The sequence below is a fragment of the Mytilus edulis genome, chromosome 10 (genome assembly GCF_963676685.1).
Source record: "Mytilus edulis chromosome 10, xbMytEdul2.2, whole genome shotgun sequence".
NCBI classification, from domain to species: domain Eukaryota; kingdom Metazoa; phylum Mollusca; class Bivalvia; order Mytilida; family Mytilidae; genus Mytilus; species Mytilus edulis.
In genome coordinates, this window is record NC_092353.1 from 39090040 (window position 1) to 39106700 (window position 16661).

The window sequence follows — 16661 nt, forward strand, 5'->3', positions numbered from 1 at the left end:
ACATATGAATAGGGGGAAAGGGGATGATACCTTAGCCTGAAGGGGTATTACAAATACAACAATAGATTACAACAGTCCTAGATTTATTTTAGAAACAGGGAGATTTGGTCCATAACAATTATTTTTTGTAAAACAGATTTTTTTTCGGCTAAGGCTGTGACAGATTATTTTTCTTAGCTAGGAATCATATTTTCCCCGGGGAAATGTACCCCCCCCCTTTTTCAAGTATAATACGGTATAATGTATATGTTTCAAATTTCAAGTTAATTCTGCTGTTAAGATATCATAACTTTGTCTGCTGAGTGTTTGCAACACTATTAGTTTATTGCCGGCTTGTGAAATATTGTTGTCGTATGTCTCATTTTGGAACAGCCCGTGAAAGGTATAACAACAATAGGGTTCGAATTCGGGATTGTCTTCCATTTTATAGTGCGACCAAATATTTTTTGTGTACATTGGAGCACTTCCGTTTTTAAATTTTTGTTGAAGAAGAACAAGGTAGAAAAGAAATTCCACACATTGACAGCCGCAATATTTAGTTTAAGAATGAAAAATAAATTATCCAACTGACACATTATATACCAAATTGAAAATTACAAGTGCCAAAATGACACATTTACAACAGGGAAATTTTACGAACCTCTGATCAAAACACAGATCAAGTTCTAATTTGGGTACCATCACTTTTGTCACAGTTCCAGGATAATTCCACACACTCCGGCACCAGAGTCTTTCCATTTATACTAGGAAGAACCTTGCAAATTGAAATAATCTATAACTATTGTAACAATAATATGACTGTTTATATCAAATTTTACCCTGGGCCAACATTGAAAATATCTTAGTTTCCCCTCACCCGACTGAGGTTGTTAGGGTATGGGTATGTAGGTAGGCAAATTATTTTATTTTATTCTTTGATATGGTTTTCTATATTGAATTTGTATAAAATTCAACAGGTAAGGCTCAAGTCAAGAAAAGTGGGGTATTCCCTGTATTCTAATTCAGTGTACACCCCAGTTTTCTGGTGTTTAGAACAAAACAGTATACAGGGACCTCCTTTTTTCCTATTCATTTAATGTAATGAAATCTACAAAAGCGCATATTCTACTTGTGATAACAATGCTTAATGATAGCAAGTGTTTTTTTAGTTAAAAAATCAAGTTTATTTCAAGTCAAATTTGATGCATAACTCACAACAAAACAATTCCTTTGTTCACCAATTCATACCTTGATCATCAATTATGAGATGACAAAAAGATACATGTATGTTAATCACTTGGAAATTAAAATTCAATGAATAAAAATTTTCAATAGAAGTGAACATATTAATTTAGTTATGTTCAGTTACACCTGGATCATGCAGCTTGGTCAATTGATTCCTAAACAAAGATTTGTATGTTTTTTTTCGAGTTCTAGAAGAAACACGGCTTCACTTTATATTCATGTTTTGTATTTCCTAAAATACTTTTAATAAGTATTTACGAATTCTACGGATGCAGTTATAACGTTAAAACGTGCCCTTTTGTAATGTTCATGCCATAAATTGAAAAAGGAAATCCCATTTAAACTGGTTTTTTTTTACACCAGAAAACAGGGACGTTCCCTGAAAGCAGGGAATACATGTATCCCACATTTCCTGACTTGTGCCCAACCTGTTCAAAGACAAAGTAAGTAGATAGATTTTAAAGCACGATTCAGGAACAGAGGTTAGATACAAAACAAATTAAGATGCACTCAGCGGGTTGAAAGATGCTTCAGGTTTTTTTTATTTTCAAAAAGGTTCACCCTTGCACACAAATCGTGTGGCTTTGTTTCCTTGATTCCCAATCATGTAGACGCTTCCTTGCAAAAATGCCTTGATTTAAAACGCTCATTGACTACAGCATCATAAAGGTATCACCAAAAACCAACGCTCGTTGACTACAGCATCGGAAAGGTAACACTAATAACCAACATAACAAAAAAAAAATAGTGGACAAGAATGGCCAATAAAATTTTTTCGGGTCGCGGTGATTTTACGGGATCGGTCGTGTGAGGGGAAACAAACAATATTTTATTTTTGGCCCTAGAGAATGAACTGGCTAGTGATACATATATTCCTGGGATCCATATTGCATACACTTTGTTGCTATTGCAGGCTGACCAGAGAATTACAGAAGTCTGAAATATTTGTATGAAACTCATTTATATATGATTAGTGGGTTGAACTGTATTTGGAAACACTAAAAAGTGCCACGATAAAAGAACAAAACATTTTACCCAGTAATGAGTAAGAAGTGAGAGAAAAAGCTTAAATACATACAAAATATACAAAATTATTTAAGATCTAATATCCTTTTTAAAATCATTCTTTTGGTATTTTACCTATGTCCTATACATGTATGTACTTAGAACCTTATGCTAAATCTGACTTGTGAGGGGGAAAACATAGAAAATTTAATTATGACCTAAATTTAAATTCTGTAAATGTTTCTTTTATGTCAGTTACACAATTAGCAGAGCAAGCAACTGGTGAAAATTTGCACTTTCATTTTACCTTTACAGGAAAAAGATGCTAAAATGAGTTTTATGATTCAAGATTCACCAACTTCAAGGTATAATCCACAAAATCGTCCAGGAAGTGCCAGTAGACGCCCAGGGAGCTCAATTAATCCTATAACAGTAAGTTGAATGCTTACTGGTAAATTTGTCAGAAATGATTATTGTAACTTGAAATATAGCTGTCGAACTGTAACTCATACAGTTTACAATTTGCGGACCATAGACAATAGTTTCGCAAATTTTCAAAACAAATTGTAAGGACCTATGAGCTACGGTTTCACAGCTACATAAAATGTTGTTTTGGATTGACCCCTTGGTATTTTTGGTGGAAGAAGACTTCTGCCGGCTGTAAAATCATTTAACCATTACCACTTGATCAGTATGCCGCATCCGTTTCTATGTATTAAAATTTCATAACAACTTTTGATTCTTGACACCAATTTTTACACATGATTAAGCATCTGAATCATTTAATTTGTAAATTAGGATTGAAAAACAATCACTATCGTAAATATATACCCTTTTATTTATGTAAATTATTAGATTTCATCTCATCTACATGAACGTTATTTTTTTACTTGTAATTGGATGTTTTTAATGTAGATATTTGAAGTCACATGCGTAAATTTGGTATCAGGTTGACTCGCCCTGTTTAAATGTTCGCCCTTGGTCTGTTTGTCCCTAGTTCTTTCACTCATATAGTATGTTCGCCCTGTGTTCATTCTCTTTACTCTTATCAAGGACGTTTTATAATACGTCCTTGCATTTATTAAAAAATATCAATATTAAGAGTATCGTTAAAAAACCTTCTAAAACACGAATTTGTGAAAATCATCACAAAAATATGATTGTTCCTTATTTTGTTCCCAAGATAAGACAATCGTGTTCAGCCAATCAAATTCAATGTTTCTCACGACTTCTAGTGATTAAATTAATAAGCCAATCAAAAACGTTTTCTCTGAAGATTATTCTAACATGCTAGATTTTGAACTTGTTTTCATCTAGTTGTAAAATCGTGAACATGGCAAGTGAGTTTTCATCTGCAAGGAGGTTCTTACACAGCATGGCTGATTGACAACATTCAATGATGCAGTACTACCCTAAAGATAATGAGGCCCCTCATTGGGGGGGTCCTAGTAATCACATAATCACCATTTTTTTACCAATATAATCACATAATCATTAAATATTTGCTTATCTTTAGTAATCAAATAATCATAAACTAAAAATACAGTCCTAGGTAATCAAATAATCATGAAATATTTGGCTTAATAATCAAATAATCATTAAAAAAACGGCCAAGTAATCACATAATCAAAAACCCCATGAGGGCCCTCGATAATAAATAGTAGTTTTTTCACTAATTAATTGACTTAATACTTGTGGTAACATATGTTATTTTTGTATTCAATTAAATCATTTAAAGCATAATGTACAAATGTACTATACCTTTTTTCACTAAGACCAACAAACAGGTTGAGATCCCCCCCCCCCCCCCCCCCATTATGAGTGGAGTCCCTTAAATGAGGGACTGTCCCTAAAACAAGGGGTCATTTTACTGTTGAAAAAAAAGAAAAGATTTTTTTTAAAGATTTTTAACTCAAAAGTGGGAAAATTCATTATATTTGGAACAACTTTTCTAAAAGAGGGGTCAAATTAATAAAGAAGATATCAGTTTAGAAACATCACAAAAAAAATTTGACATGTTTTGACCATTTAATACTTGATAGATGCATAGTTCTTGGGGAAAAGTTTCATCAAATAATATGAATATAAAGGTACTCATTCTTACAGTGGGTTGTAATGTTCTTCCAATGAGGGTTTCCCCTCATTTGGAGTGTTGTTCACAACATGTTAAAGGTCCATCTTTTTGAATAATAACTAGAATCATGCAAACAGACTTAAAGAAAAATGCATGTAAGCTCATCATACAAATATGACAATTTTTCTAGACAATGCAGATCGCGTAAAATACTTTGCTAAAAATTGTAACCTTTAAAATTGTTGTCGCGCACTAAAAACCCCCATGGGAACTTTCAAAAGTTGGCAGGTATGGAACAAGTCTTACTATTTTTATGCCCCATTTATGGGCATTATGTTTTCTGGTCTGTCTGTCTGTCTGGCTGCTTCAGGTTAAAGTTTATGGTCGAGGTAGTTTTTGATGAAGTTGAAGTCAAATCAACTTGAAACTTAGTACACATGTGTTCCTTATGATATGATCTTTCTAATTTTACTGCCAAATTAAAGATTTTACGTAATGTTCACAGTCCACTGAACATAGAAAATGATTGTATGGATGGGAAATCCATGTACTTATGACACATTCTTGTTTGAAGAAAAAAAATGTCATAACGATAATGGAACAAAGCAGGCTGGGTTAGTTGGGCTGCTTTTATGGTAATTCAAGTTACCTTTTATTCACCTTCTTCCACCTCAGAGAAATCAGCTCTTTGATTTCTCTCTTTTTTTCATCCCATTTAGATGGGCTTAACTTTTAAATTATTTAGTTTCATATTTAATAAAAAGTCCCATATGAGTCTTAATATTTCTAGGGAGAAGAAACACCTGCATACAGACCACCATCTACTAGACCACAATCAAGACCACCAACAAGACCATACAGTCTAAGACCAGACGGGTAAAATCTTTAATTTTATTTAGACAACTTATTTTCCAGACAAAAACTTTTAAAGTGCAGAAATGTAAAGTAACATGCAGTAATTGCCAAATAAAATTATGTGACACTTTAATAAACTATTATTTATCTTATCTTATCTATCTTATCTGATATGAAATGAGTTTAAGGTTTCATGTGAACATACTATAATGAGTGATGCACTTTCTTATCCATTGCTCTTCAAATTCCTGTTTCCTAATACTAACTTTACTAGTTTTATTGGGGAAAGACGGCTTAAAGCCGTCAATCCCCTATGGGGTTGACCAGAGTGACATTCCCTCACATCATTCATTTTGTTTTTATAGTGTGGAAAACCCCCCAACAAATCTTACTTAGATTGAAGAGAAGGAGACCCAGAAATGAATAGTTTGACTTTAAACACTTTTTTACACATTTCCCTTCTGTTTCTAACGAAATTATCTTATCTTGAGCTCTCCTTTACACTATTAACGTTTCTTTTACAATCCGGAAAAATCAGTATGACGAGATATTCTAAATATATCCAACCTACATTGCATTTTATAGTGACGTCATTCTTGGAATGCCACACTATGCAGAAGCAGGGATATATTGCACTGGTTATTTAAATCATTCCCAGAGATCGTGCACTAATTACAAATTGGTATTTGCTAAATCTAAACATAATATTGTTTGCTGTAGATGATTCAAACATCAACATGCAATACTTTAATTTGTAGGTCAGCAACTTTTAAGTAAACAAAGATCGTGGGGTTACATGAGATAGGGGAGAGAAACGATTTTATTGATTTTTTTCTGTAAAAATTCTGTTTTGAGAATCTTCCTCCAATTCAAGAGCACCTCAACTGATGAGTAATTATCCACTAAAATAAAAGTTAATGTATTTAAACACTTAAAATGTGACATTTCATTGGATTAGTAATCTTCCATTAAAACTAAACTTTTGTGTACCAACATAATCATTGAAATGGTAAAAAAAAAAAAAAATTAAAAATGTTGCATTTTGTAGTTTCAACCTAATTATTCATGAAATTTACAAATATTTCAAATTTAGGATTTGGAAACAAGCTTCACACAGTTTACATCAATCATATTGTTTTTTATTAGTACCTGTTTCCCTGTGATGAGAGTTGTAACTGGGAACTTTATCAATGGAAATTTAAAACTGAATAGATTATTCAGTCCACACTTTCTTAAGAAAAAAATTAAAAATCCAAGAGTACTGTCACAAAAAAAGGAAAATGGCCCTAGCCTGCAGTTCAGTGATAAACAATCAAAATTTCAAAAAAATATTCTAGTTGTTTTGAAATGACAGAATTCAGTTGAATTTTAGATAATTAACTATCAACTTTAATCAAATGTTTAGATTTAGAAGATGCAGATCTCTTCCATTGGTCCAAATTGAATCCTAAACTAAGGAAACGAAATTACATAAACAACAATTGTTTCAATATTGTCAACCTTTCTGCATGTTCTAGCTGTTCTCTTTTATCATTCTTTATATGAAGACTATCAAAAGATACCCCCCCCCCTTTCCAAAAAGAAATAATTTTAAAAATAGAAACAAGGGCCGTCTTTCCCCTCAGAGCTATTCAGCTCTTTGATTAGTTTTATTAGTGAGCCAAATTGAAGTGACTGTAATATGAAAATTCTCTTAGTTTTAGTAATATTTTCAAACTCAATGGCACTTTAATAGCTGCAGAGGGGTGATCAGAAATAAATTTATAGCATGGAACCCATTTAAGCTAGTTTTCAAAAAATGTAATTCAAATTATTTTCTTGAAATTAAGAATGTAGATATATGTACATAGTAATATGCATAAAAATTGATAACCAATAAAGATATAAATTGCATGGAAGCACTGTGCAATTCAAGGGAGATTACTTATTGGTATTAAATCTTCTGTTGAAAACTATTTGACAGCGTTCCAGAACTTGACCTGCATTGCTTTAAAGCTGAGCCAAAGACAGTACTTCCAGAGCAGTATGATTATGTATTAGATTCTGGAAGATTAGATTCTGGTAGATCAGGAGTCTCCACGATTAGGTAAGAAAATAATCTTTTTATGTCCCATTTATGGGCATTATGTTTTCTGGTCTGTGCGTTTGTTTGTCTGTTCTTTTTGTTCTTCGTTTGTCTGTCCTGCTTCAGGTTAATGTTTTTAGTCAAGGTAGTTTTTGATGAAGTTGAAGTCCAATCAACTTAAAACTAAGACAGTACACATGTTCCCTATGATATGATCTTTCTAATTTTTATGCCAAATTAGAATTTTTTACCCCATTTTCATGGTCCACTGAACATAGAAAATGACAGGTTGGATGCCCCAGTGCAAATGGGGCATCCATGTACTAGGGACACATTCTTGTTTTGGATTTATTTTTAAGATTGAATGTTGGTTGTATAATGTCCAGTGGCAAATATTTCATGATGATTCAGGTCAAGAATGTATTTACAATGCATTCTGACAATAGGTAGTTCCTTCAATAGGGGTCTACCAGGATAAAGGACAGGAAAATTGGACTGCCTCTGGAAAAATTAGGGTAAATTGGATAGGGACAGAAATCTAGGCATTGAACAGGCCACCTACAGGCTACAGACCCCTAAAAGAGTTGTTGCAATATAGTTGTTCTTAATATGCAGAGAGACTAGTGTTTTTAAGAAGAAGGAAGACATTGTATATAGGTGCATAAAATGAAAAAATCTCCTTGAAAACAATGTGTGCAATGAAGGACAACTGCTTTTGCCTCTTTTTTTAGCTCACCTGTCCCGAAGGGACAAGTGAGCTTATGCCATCACTTGGCGTCCGTCGTCGTCCGTCGTCTGTCGTCGTCTGTCGTCGTAAACTATTTCAAGAATCTTCTCCTCTGAAACTACTGGGCCAAATACTTTCAAACTTTAACTGAATGTTCCTTAGGGTATCTAATTTATAAATTGTATCCGAAGTTTTGATCTATCAACAAACATGGTCGCCATTGCTAAAAATAGAACATAGGGCTCAAATGCAGTTTTTGGCTTATAACTCAAAAACCAAAGCATTTAGAGCAAATCTGACACAGGGTAATATTGTTTATCAGGTCAAGATCTATCTGCCCTGAAATTTTCAGATGAATCAGACAACCCATTGTTGGGTTGCTGCCCCTGAATTGGTAATTTTAAGGAAATTTTGCTGTTTTTGGTTATTATCTTGAATATTATCATAGATAGAGATAAACTGTAAACAGGAATAATGTTCAGCAAAGTAAGATTTACAAATAAGTCAACATGACGGAAATGGTCAGTTGACCCCTTTAGGAGTTATTGCCCTTTATAGTCAATTTTTAACCATTTTTCGTAAATCTTAGTAATCTTTTACAAAAATCTTCTCCTCTGAAACTACTGGGCCAAATACTTCCAAACTTTTACTGAATGTTCCTTAGGATATCTAGTTTGTAAATTGTATCCGAAGTTATGATCTATCAACAAACATGGTCGCCATTGCTAAAAATAGAACATAGGGGTCAAATGCAGTTTTTGGCTTATAAATCAAAAACCAAAGCATTTAGAGCAAATCTGACGTGGGTAATATTGTTTATTAGGTCAATTTCTATCTGCCCTGAAATTTTCAGATGAATCAGACAACCTGTTGTTGGGTTGCTGCCCCTGAATTGATAATTTTAAGGAAATTTTGCTGTTTTTGTTTATTATCTTGAATATAATTATAGATAGAAATAAACTGTAAACAGCAATAATGTTCAGCAAAGTAAGATCTTCAATTAAGTCAATTGACCAAAATTGTCAAATGACCCCTTAAGGAGTTATTGCCCTTTAAAGACTTTTTTCACAATTTGTTCATCATGTTGACTTACTTTAAAAAATCTTCTCCTTTGAAACTGCTGTATCAATTTCAGCCAAACTTAGGCTAAATGAGTTTCAGAGTATCTAGTATAAATTTTATATTTTATTTCCTTGTATGTCAAGAAACATAGCTCCTATGGCTAAAATAGAACATAGGAGAAAATGATTATTTTTTTTGGCTTTTGAAGAAAATAGGACAATCCAAAAAACATTTAAATAAATTGAAAAGCCAAAATAATCATTGATGAGAGATTTAACCAAAAGAATTAAGGTGAGCGATTCAGGCTCTTGAGAGCCTCTTGTTTATCTTGACAGTTGCTAAAAGGTCTTAATGATGAACTAAAAACTCATAATATCTTCAAGGATACACATACAGGAGAAATTCAAAAGAGTATTCTTTCTGATGAATTTTTATGCCCCACCTACGATAGTAGAGGGGCATTATGTTTTCTGGTCTGTGCGTCCGTTCGTCTGTCCGTTCGTTCGTTCGTTCGTCCATTCGTCCGTCTGTCCCGCTTCAGGTTAAAGTTTTTGGTCAAGGTAGTTTTTGATGAAGTTGAAGTCCAATCAACTTGAAACTTAGTACACATGTTCCTTATGATATGATCTTTCTAATTTTAAAGCCAAATTAAACTTTTGACCCCAATTTCACGGTCCACTGAACATAGAAAATGAAAGTGCATGTTTCAGGTTAAAGTTTTTGGTCAAGGTAGTTTTTGATGAAGTTGAAGTCCAATCAACTTGAAACTTAGTACACATGTTCCCTCTGATATTATCTTTCTAATTTTAATGCCTAATTATATTTTTTATCCAATTTCACGGTCCATTGAACATGGAAAATGATAGTGGGAGTGGGGCATCTGTGTACTTTGGACACATTCTTGTTAGGGTGCTATATACAGTTTCGTATAAAAAACTAGGGGTTATTCCCCGACTAAAAATAACCATGGATGGAAAACCCTGTTTATTTACTCAATTGGTGAAAAAGTATTATGTTTTTTTGTATTTGATTGTAAAAATAAGTTAATTAGCTTTGAATTAAAACAGGTTGAATGATTGAAATAATTTTAAAAATTATATTAACTTTACATGTTTTGAGGGGAGACAACACTGTAAACATCCTGTTTTTTTGGCAGTGAAAATTGAAAACTTATTTGCAGCCACTGTAGCTCTTTTCGGAGCAGGAAACCGTACCCTGAAACAAGATTTTTTTGAAAGGGCAGGTAAAAACCTACAAATTTCATACAGTTTTGATTATGTAAAATGTGCATGGATCATGTCTTCATGGGTGTGCACATGACCTGGTTTCAAGTTTTTTATGTTCAAATAAGACCTTTTTTCCCCAATGTTCATTGGATGGAATATTTTTAATATATTAAAAGTACACATTATTTTTATTTCATTATAAACTAGAGAACATTCTGATTCAAGTGATATCTAGTTTTATACAAGTATCTTTATTAATCAGTCCACCACTAAGGGTCACTTATGCATGGTCCCTCAAAATGTGACGTCATAGAAAAAACTGTTGATTGCACCCTTAAAGGGACAAATATATATTATAGTGATGTTTTCGCATAGAAATGTGTATGCGAATGGAGTAAAACAATTCTGAAAAATATTGTACGGCACATATACTTTAATTTAAAAGCATCTGAAAAATATTGTACGACACGTATACTTTAATTTAAAAGCATCAATTTGGTATATTTAATGCAAATATTACTGATTTGTACATAGCAACCAGAAATAAGAAAACCAGACTCTGCGCGAATATTGAAGTTTTTTTCAACTTTTTGTGACGTCATGATATTTTATTCAATCTCTCATATATTTGGAACCAAAAGTTGCACATGCAAAGTGTAGATTTTTTCTACTTTGACCTATATTTTTGATCAGTGTGACATAAATTTTAATTCATTATAATAAATATTTGGTACTTTTTAAAGTCATAAAGGTACAAGTGCCATTCCTAAGAAAAACACTATTTCCATATTTTTTCTCAACTCAGCTATAACTTAGTTCACATAATACTAGGGACAAAATATATTTAAAGTAACTTTATTCATGCTTATTTCATATTTTTTATTCTATTTATTCAAAAGAAACCCTATTTTATGATTTATTTTCTTTGTAAAACTAATGAAAATGAGATACAGGAAATGTTTGGAGTTTGCTGGTTAAACTGTTTGCCACTGGCCAATATGCCAGTACTACGCGACATGAAAAAAGAGCTGTATTTTCACTATTCATGGTCACAATCCTTAAAGTCAGACATCATTTTAATCGGTATAGTGTACAGATTCAGAAAAGTTCAGAAATTTTAATATATCGCATATAAAGTTTTACCTTAAGGGTGCTATAAACAGTTTCGTATAAAATACTAGGGGTTATTCCCCGACTAAAAATAACCATGGATGGAAAACCCTGTTTATTTACTCAATTGGTGAAAAAGTATTATGTTTTTTTGTATTTGATTGTAAAAATAAGTTAATTAGCTTTGAATTAAAACAGGTTGAATGATTGAAATAATTTTAAAAATTATATTAACTTTACATGTTTTGAGGGGAGACAACACTGTAAACATCCTGTTTTTTTGGCAGTGAAAATTGAAAACTTATTTGCAGCCACTGTAGCTCTTTTCGGAGCAGGAAACCCTGAAACAAGATTTTTTTGAAAGGCCAGGTAAAAACCTACAAATTTCATACAGTTTTGATTATGTAAAATGTGCATGGATCATGTCTTCATGGGTGTGCACATGACCTGGTTTCAAGTTTTTTATGTTCAAATAAGACCTTTTTTCCCCCATGTTCATTGGATGGAATATTTTTAATATATTAAAAGTACACATTATTTTTATTTCATTATAAACTAGAGAACATTCTGATTCAAGTGATATCTAGTTTTATACAAGTATCTTTATTAATCAGTCCACCACTAAGGGTCACTTATGCATGGTCCCTCAAAATGTGACGTCATAGAAAAAAACTGTTGATTGCACCCATTCATTGTATATAAGGTCATTTTACCTGTTTTGTCTACAAGATTTACAAAGTCTTTCAGTTCATGAGTGGTTTGATTGGATAATTTTTATTGTAATGTATGGAACATCATTGAACTGATATTTGACTTTGTAAGGTGAATAATCGATATCAGACAAATCAACCAGTTGATCTTTATCGAAATTGTACAGCTGAACACTGGAAATTTGATAGCTGATATTTGATTGTAAACCGCTCCTGTCTACTCAATAGCACACCGCTGAAATGTGTCAGTGCTGAACACTGTATGGTGTACTGCTTTGTTTTTTCTAGACTTTAAAGGCTTTGAATACTAATTACTTTGTGATAATATATATTTTTCTGCTTTTATATAATAGTTGGGGAACAGATACTGAAAGGAGCTATAGAGATTACCAGGAAAACGATACTGGACGAGGTAACCAAGGCTACCATGGTAATCAAGCATCTGCTAGATCAGCAAGAGTAAGTCACAAATATTTGTGAAATTTGGTTAAATAGTTACTGTTTCATAAAAAAATAATCTTTCTTGTTTCTGATGAAAAACACATCATCTACCGGTATGTTTAATATCCACTACAGGGGGGAATGTCTGGCCAAAATGAAATATAAAATTCATAAATAGCAGTTACTCTTGACTAATTTGATTTTTTTTTACCAGATGAAAATGTTACAACCTCAACTTCTCCTGTTAAGCAGTTTTTTGGCATGTCTGGTTGTTATCTCAAATCTGATGTCCATTGTTTCCATTGTTTGGAGAGAAACAAGCACTTTTTATGTAAAATAACCTATGTTGAAATCCAGTGATTGATCTCTAAGTGTGTATAGTACACATTTTTACACCTGAAAAGTAGTTGTTAGAGGGGGCTTATTATACACATCAATAGATTTTTTTTTTTTATTTGAATTTTTTTAATCAATAGTGTTTTTCTCTTTTTTAGCTCACCTGGCCCGGGGGCCAAGTGAGCTTTTCTCATCATTTGGCATCGTCATCCGGTGTCCGTCGTCCTTAACTTTTACAAAAATCTTCTCCTCTGAAACTACTGGGCCAAATTTAACCAAACTTGGCCACAATCATCACCAGGGTATCTAGTTAAAAAATGTGTCCAGTGACCCGGCCAACCAACCAAGATGGCTGCAATGGCTAAAAATAGTACATGGGGGTAAAATGTAGATTTTGGCTTAAATCTCTGAAACCAAGGCATTAAGAGCAAATCTGAAATGAGGTAAAATTGTTTATCAGGTCAAGATCTGTCTGCCCTCAAATTTTCAGACAAACAGTTGTTGGGTTGCTGCCCCAAAATTAGTAATTTTAAGGAAATTTTGCCGTTTTTGGTTATTATCTTGAATATTATTATAGATAGAGATAAACTGTAAACAGCAATAATGTTCAGAAATGTAAGATCTACAAATAAGTCAAACATGACCAAAATTATCAGTTGATCCCTTTAGGGGTTATTGCCCTTTATAATCATATTTTACCAATTTTTCTAAAATTTTAGTAATCTTTAAAAAAAATCTTCTTCTCTGAAACTACTGGGCCAAATTTACCCAAACTTAGCCACAATTGTAATTAGGGTATTTAGTTTACAAAATGGTGTGCGGTGACCCAGCCAAACAACCAAGATGGCCGCCATGGGTAAAATAGAACATAGGGGTAAAATGTAGATTTTGGCTTATAACTCTGAAACTGAAGCATTTAGAGCAATCTGACACCAGTTTAAATTGTTTATCAAGTGAATATCTATATGCCCTGAAATTTTCAGATAAATTGGACAACTGCTTGTTGGGTTGCTGCCTCCAATTTGTAATTTTTAAAGAAATTTTTGACGTTTTGGTTATTATCTTGAATACTATTATAGTTATAGAAAGAGATAATCTGTAAACAGCAATAATGTTCAGCTAAGTAAGATTTACAAATAGGTTAGCATGACCAAAATGGTCAGTTGACCCCTTAAGGAGTTATTGCCCTTTATAGTAAAATTTTAACAATTTTCATTAATGTGGTAAATTTTTGGAATTTTTTACCAAATATTTTCCTCTGTAACTAAACGGCCAAGTTTATTATAGATGGAGAAAATTGTAAGTAGTAAGAATGTTCAGTAAAGTAAAATCTACAAACACATCTCCATCACCAAAACACAATTTTGTCATGGATCCGTGTCCTTTGTTTAATATGCACATAGACCAAGGTGAGGGACACAGGCTCTTAAGAGCCTCTAGTTTACTTTTCCATATACTTTTTCACGATTTTACACAAATGCATACAATACACGGCTAATGTATTCTGGTTTCTGTAATTGCTGTAATTGATCTGAATTTTTTAGTATTTAATACTGAATTAAAGCTAGCTCAATAAAATTCTTTTTTGAAAATTATGTTGTTTTGTTTGCTTTGATAGAATAATATTGATGAAGACTTCAAGCACCTAAAATTGAAAATAGAAGATGATGTTAAACCAGTTAAGAAAAAGACTTATGGAGAGATAAGGAAAGAGGTTGAGGAAGAGGACTACTTAGATCAGAACTGGTCTAAAAGGAAACCTGCCTCAAAAGCAGAAATGCTGAAAAAGATGGATGCTGTAAATATGCTTTGAAATTCAATAATGTTCTTAAAGAAACTTAATATTTTTATACTGCAGAATAATTAATTCTCCAAAAAATGTCAGTATTTATTAATACTTTTCCATTTTTTCTAGACAAACAGTTAACTTACAATGCACCAAGTTCGTAAATAACTAGAAAATTGTTTTTTGTTTGTTTCAATCCTTTCTATTTTAAAACTTGATCTTACAGTGGATAGGTGAAGGTTCTTCAAAGATTATTTACAATAAAATGAGACTACCTTAAAAGCACCTTACATAAATTACCATTTTAACAAAAAAATACAAGTACAACCATTATAAACTATACATAATCAAAGAATTGTCACAGAGAGCATGCTTGATGAACTTATAGTACACCATCAAAAAGAAGGTTGAAATAATAGTAAGGTGTATCCTTAATGTTGCATTTTAACATAGTAAATTCTATTCATATGATGGCTGAAGTTATTCTGCAATAAATAAATGTGGTACTGTTTTTCAAGTCTTGTGAACTGATCCAAAGTTAACTAATGTATTGACATTAATGCAGTTTTTTGCATCCTAGTTTTTAGAAGTTCTGTAATCTTTTATCAGACAGATGCCTTAATATTACAAGTTTTCTATTAACAGGAGGAGCTCTTGGAACATAATAAGCAACAGAAACTTATTGAAACAGTTATGATTGATCAACTATCAAGGTAACATTAGCTAAGTCTGTATAACTTTAAAATGGGGAGTAATTATCCTCGAAAAGATACACATTATAAAAAGGAAATTATATTATTTTCAACGTATAATTTCAGTTTATTGAAATTTTAAATTATTGATTTGTTGGTGTATACAGAAGTATTGAATTTGTTTAAACTATTTTTTGGAAAGTTTTTGCATGTACTGTAATTTATTATTTAAACTTTAGTTAATATACAATTTACCGAGTACATGTTCTTGCCCTTATACAAAATCACAGTGCTAAACAAATAAATGGTTTCTTAGAAGGCATTTTGAACATAATAAAAAAGTTGATGGATTGAAAAATTAAACAAAAGCTTATACAACTCTTAAAGTGCATATGAAGTGAATTGCAACAAATTGAAATAATTTGATATATTTCAATTACAGAAATGTAACTGGAAAATATAGATATTCCAAAAAATGTATTTTAACATTTCAATTCATATAGTAATATAGACAGGAAATGATTGATATAGTACTGTTTTTATTTGTTAAACAGACCTGTTATAAGTGATCCAGACCAAGATAGCAGATTAAGTGTACCAGTTTCAGAGAGGCCTCATAGAGGGAGTCAAAGAATGTTACATTCAACAAAGTAAGATTATTTTGTCGAGTCTGCAACTTTTGTCGCAGAAAGCTTGACATAGGGATAGTGATCTGGAGGAGGCAGCGGTGGCATTAGCTAACTTCTTAAAAGCTTTATATTTTAGAAGTTGGAAGACCTGGATGCTTCATTCTTTATATATATAGATGCATGATACAAAGTTTCCATCAGTCACATGTCCAACGTCCTTGACCTTATTTTCATGGTTCAGTGACTACTTGAAAAAAAGTTAAGACTTTGTAATGTTAAATTCTTTCTTATTATAAGTAAAAGGATAACTATATTTGGTATGTGTGTACCTTGCAATGTACTCATGCCCATCAGACAGTTTTCACTTGACCTTGACCTCATTTTATGGATCAGTGATCAAGGTTAAGTTTTGGTGGTCAAGTACATATTTCAGATACTATAAGCAATAGGTATATTATATTTGATGTATGGAAAGACTGTAAGGTGTACATGTCCAACTGGCAGGTGTCTTCTAACCTTGACCACATTTTTATTGATCAGAGGTTATAGTTAAGTTTTTGTGTTTTGGTCTGTTTTACTTATACTGTATGCAATAGGTCTACTATGTTTGGTGTATGCAATGATTATAAGGTGTACACGTCTAGCTGGCAGGTGTCATCTGACCCTGACCGCATTTTCATTGTTCAGTGGTCAAAGTTAAGTTTTTGAGTTTTGTTCTG

At 32.3% G+C, this 16661-nt stretch overlaps 1 protein-coding gene across 1 annotated transcript in view; it reads left to right on the plus strand.

Moving 5' to 3' along the window:
* The first annotated feature begins 407 nt into the window (after positions 1 to 407).
* The window catches only part of LOC139491129 (calcyphosin-2-like), a 31257-nt gene continuing 15003 nt past the window's right edge, over positions 408 to 16661 (plus strand). The window contains exons 1-8 of the mRNA XM_071278540.1: positions 408 to 498; positions 2545 to 2661; positions 5094 to 5179; positions 7122 to 7244; positions 12412 to 12517; positions 14454 to 14633; positions 15267 to 15334; positions 15868 to 15963. Coding sequence (XP_071134641.1) covers positions 2560 to 2661; positions 5094 to 5179; positions 7122 to 7244; positions 12412 to 12517; positions 14454 to 14633; positions 15267 to 15334; positions 15868 to 15963 — 761 coding nt within the window. The 5' untranslated portion in view covers positions 408 to 498; positions 2545 to 2559. The remainder of the gene's footprint in view (positions 499 to 2544; positions 2662 to 5093; positions 5180 to 7121; positions 7245 to 12411; positions 12518 to 14453; positions 14634 to 15266; positions 15335 to 15867; positions 15964 to 16661) is intronic.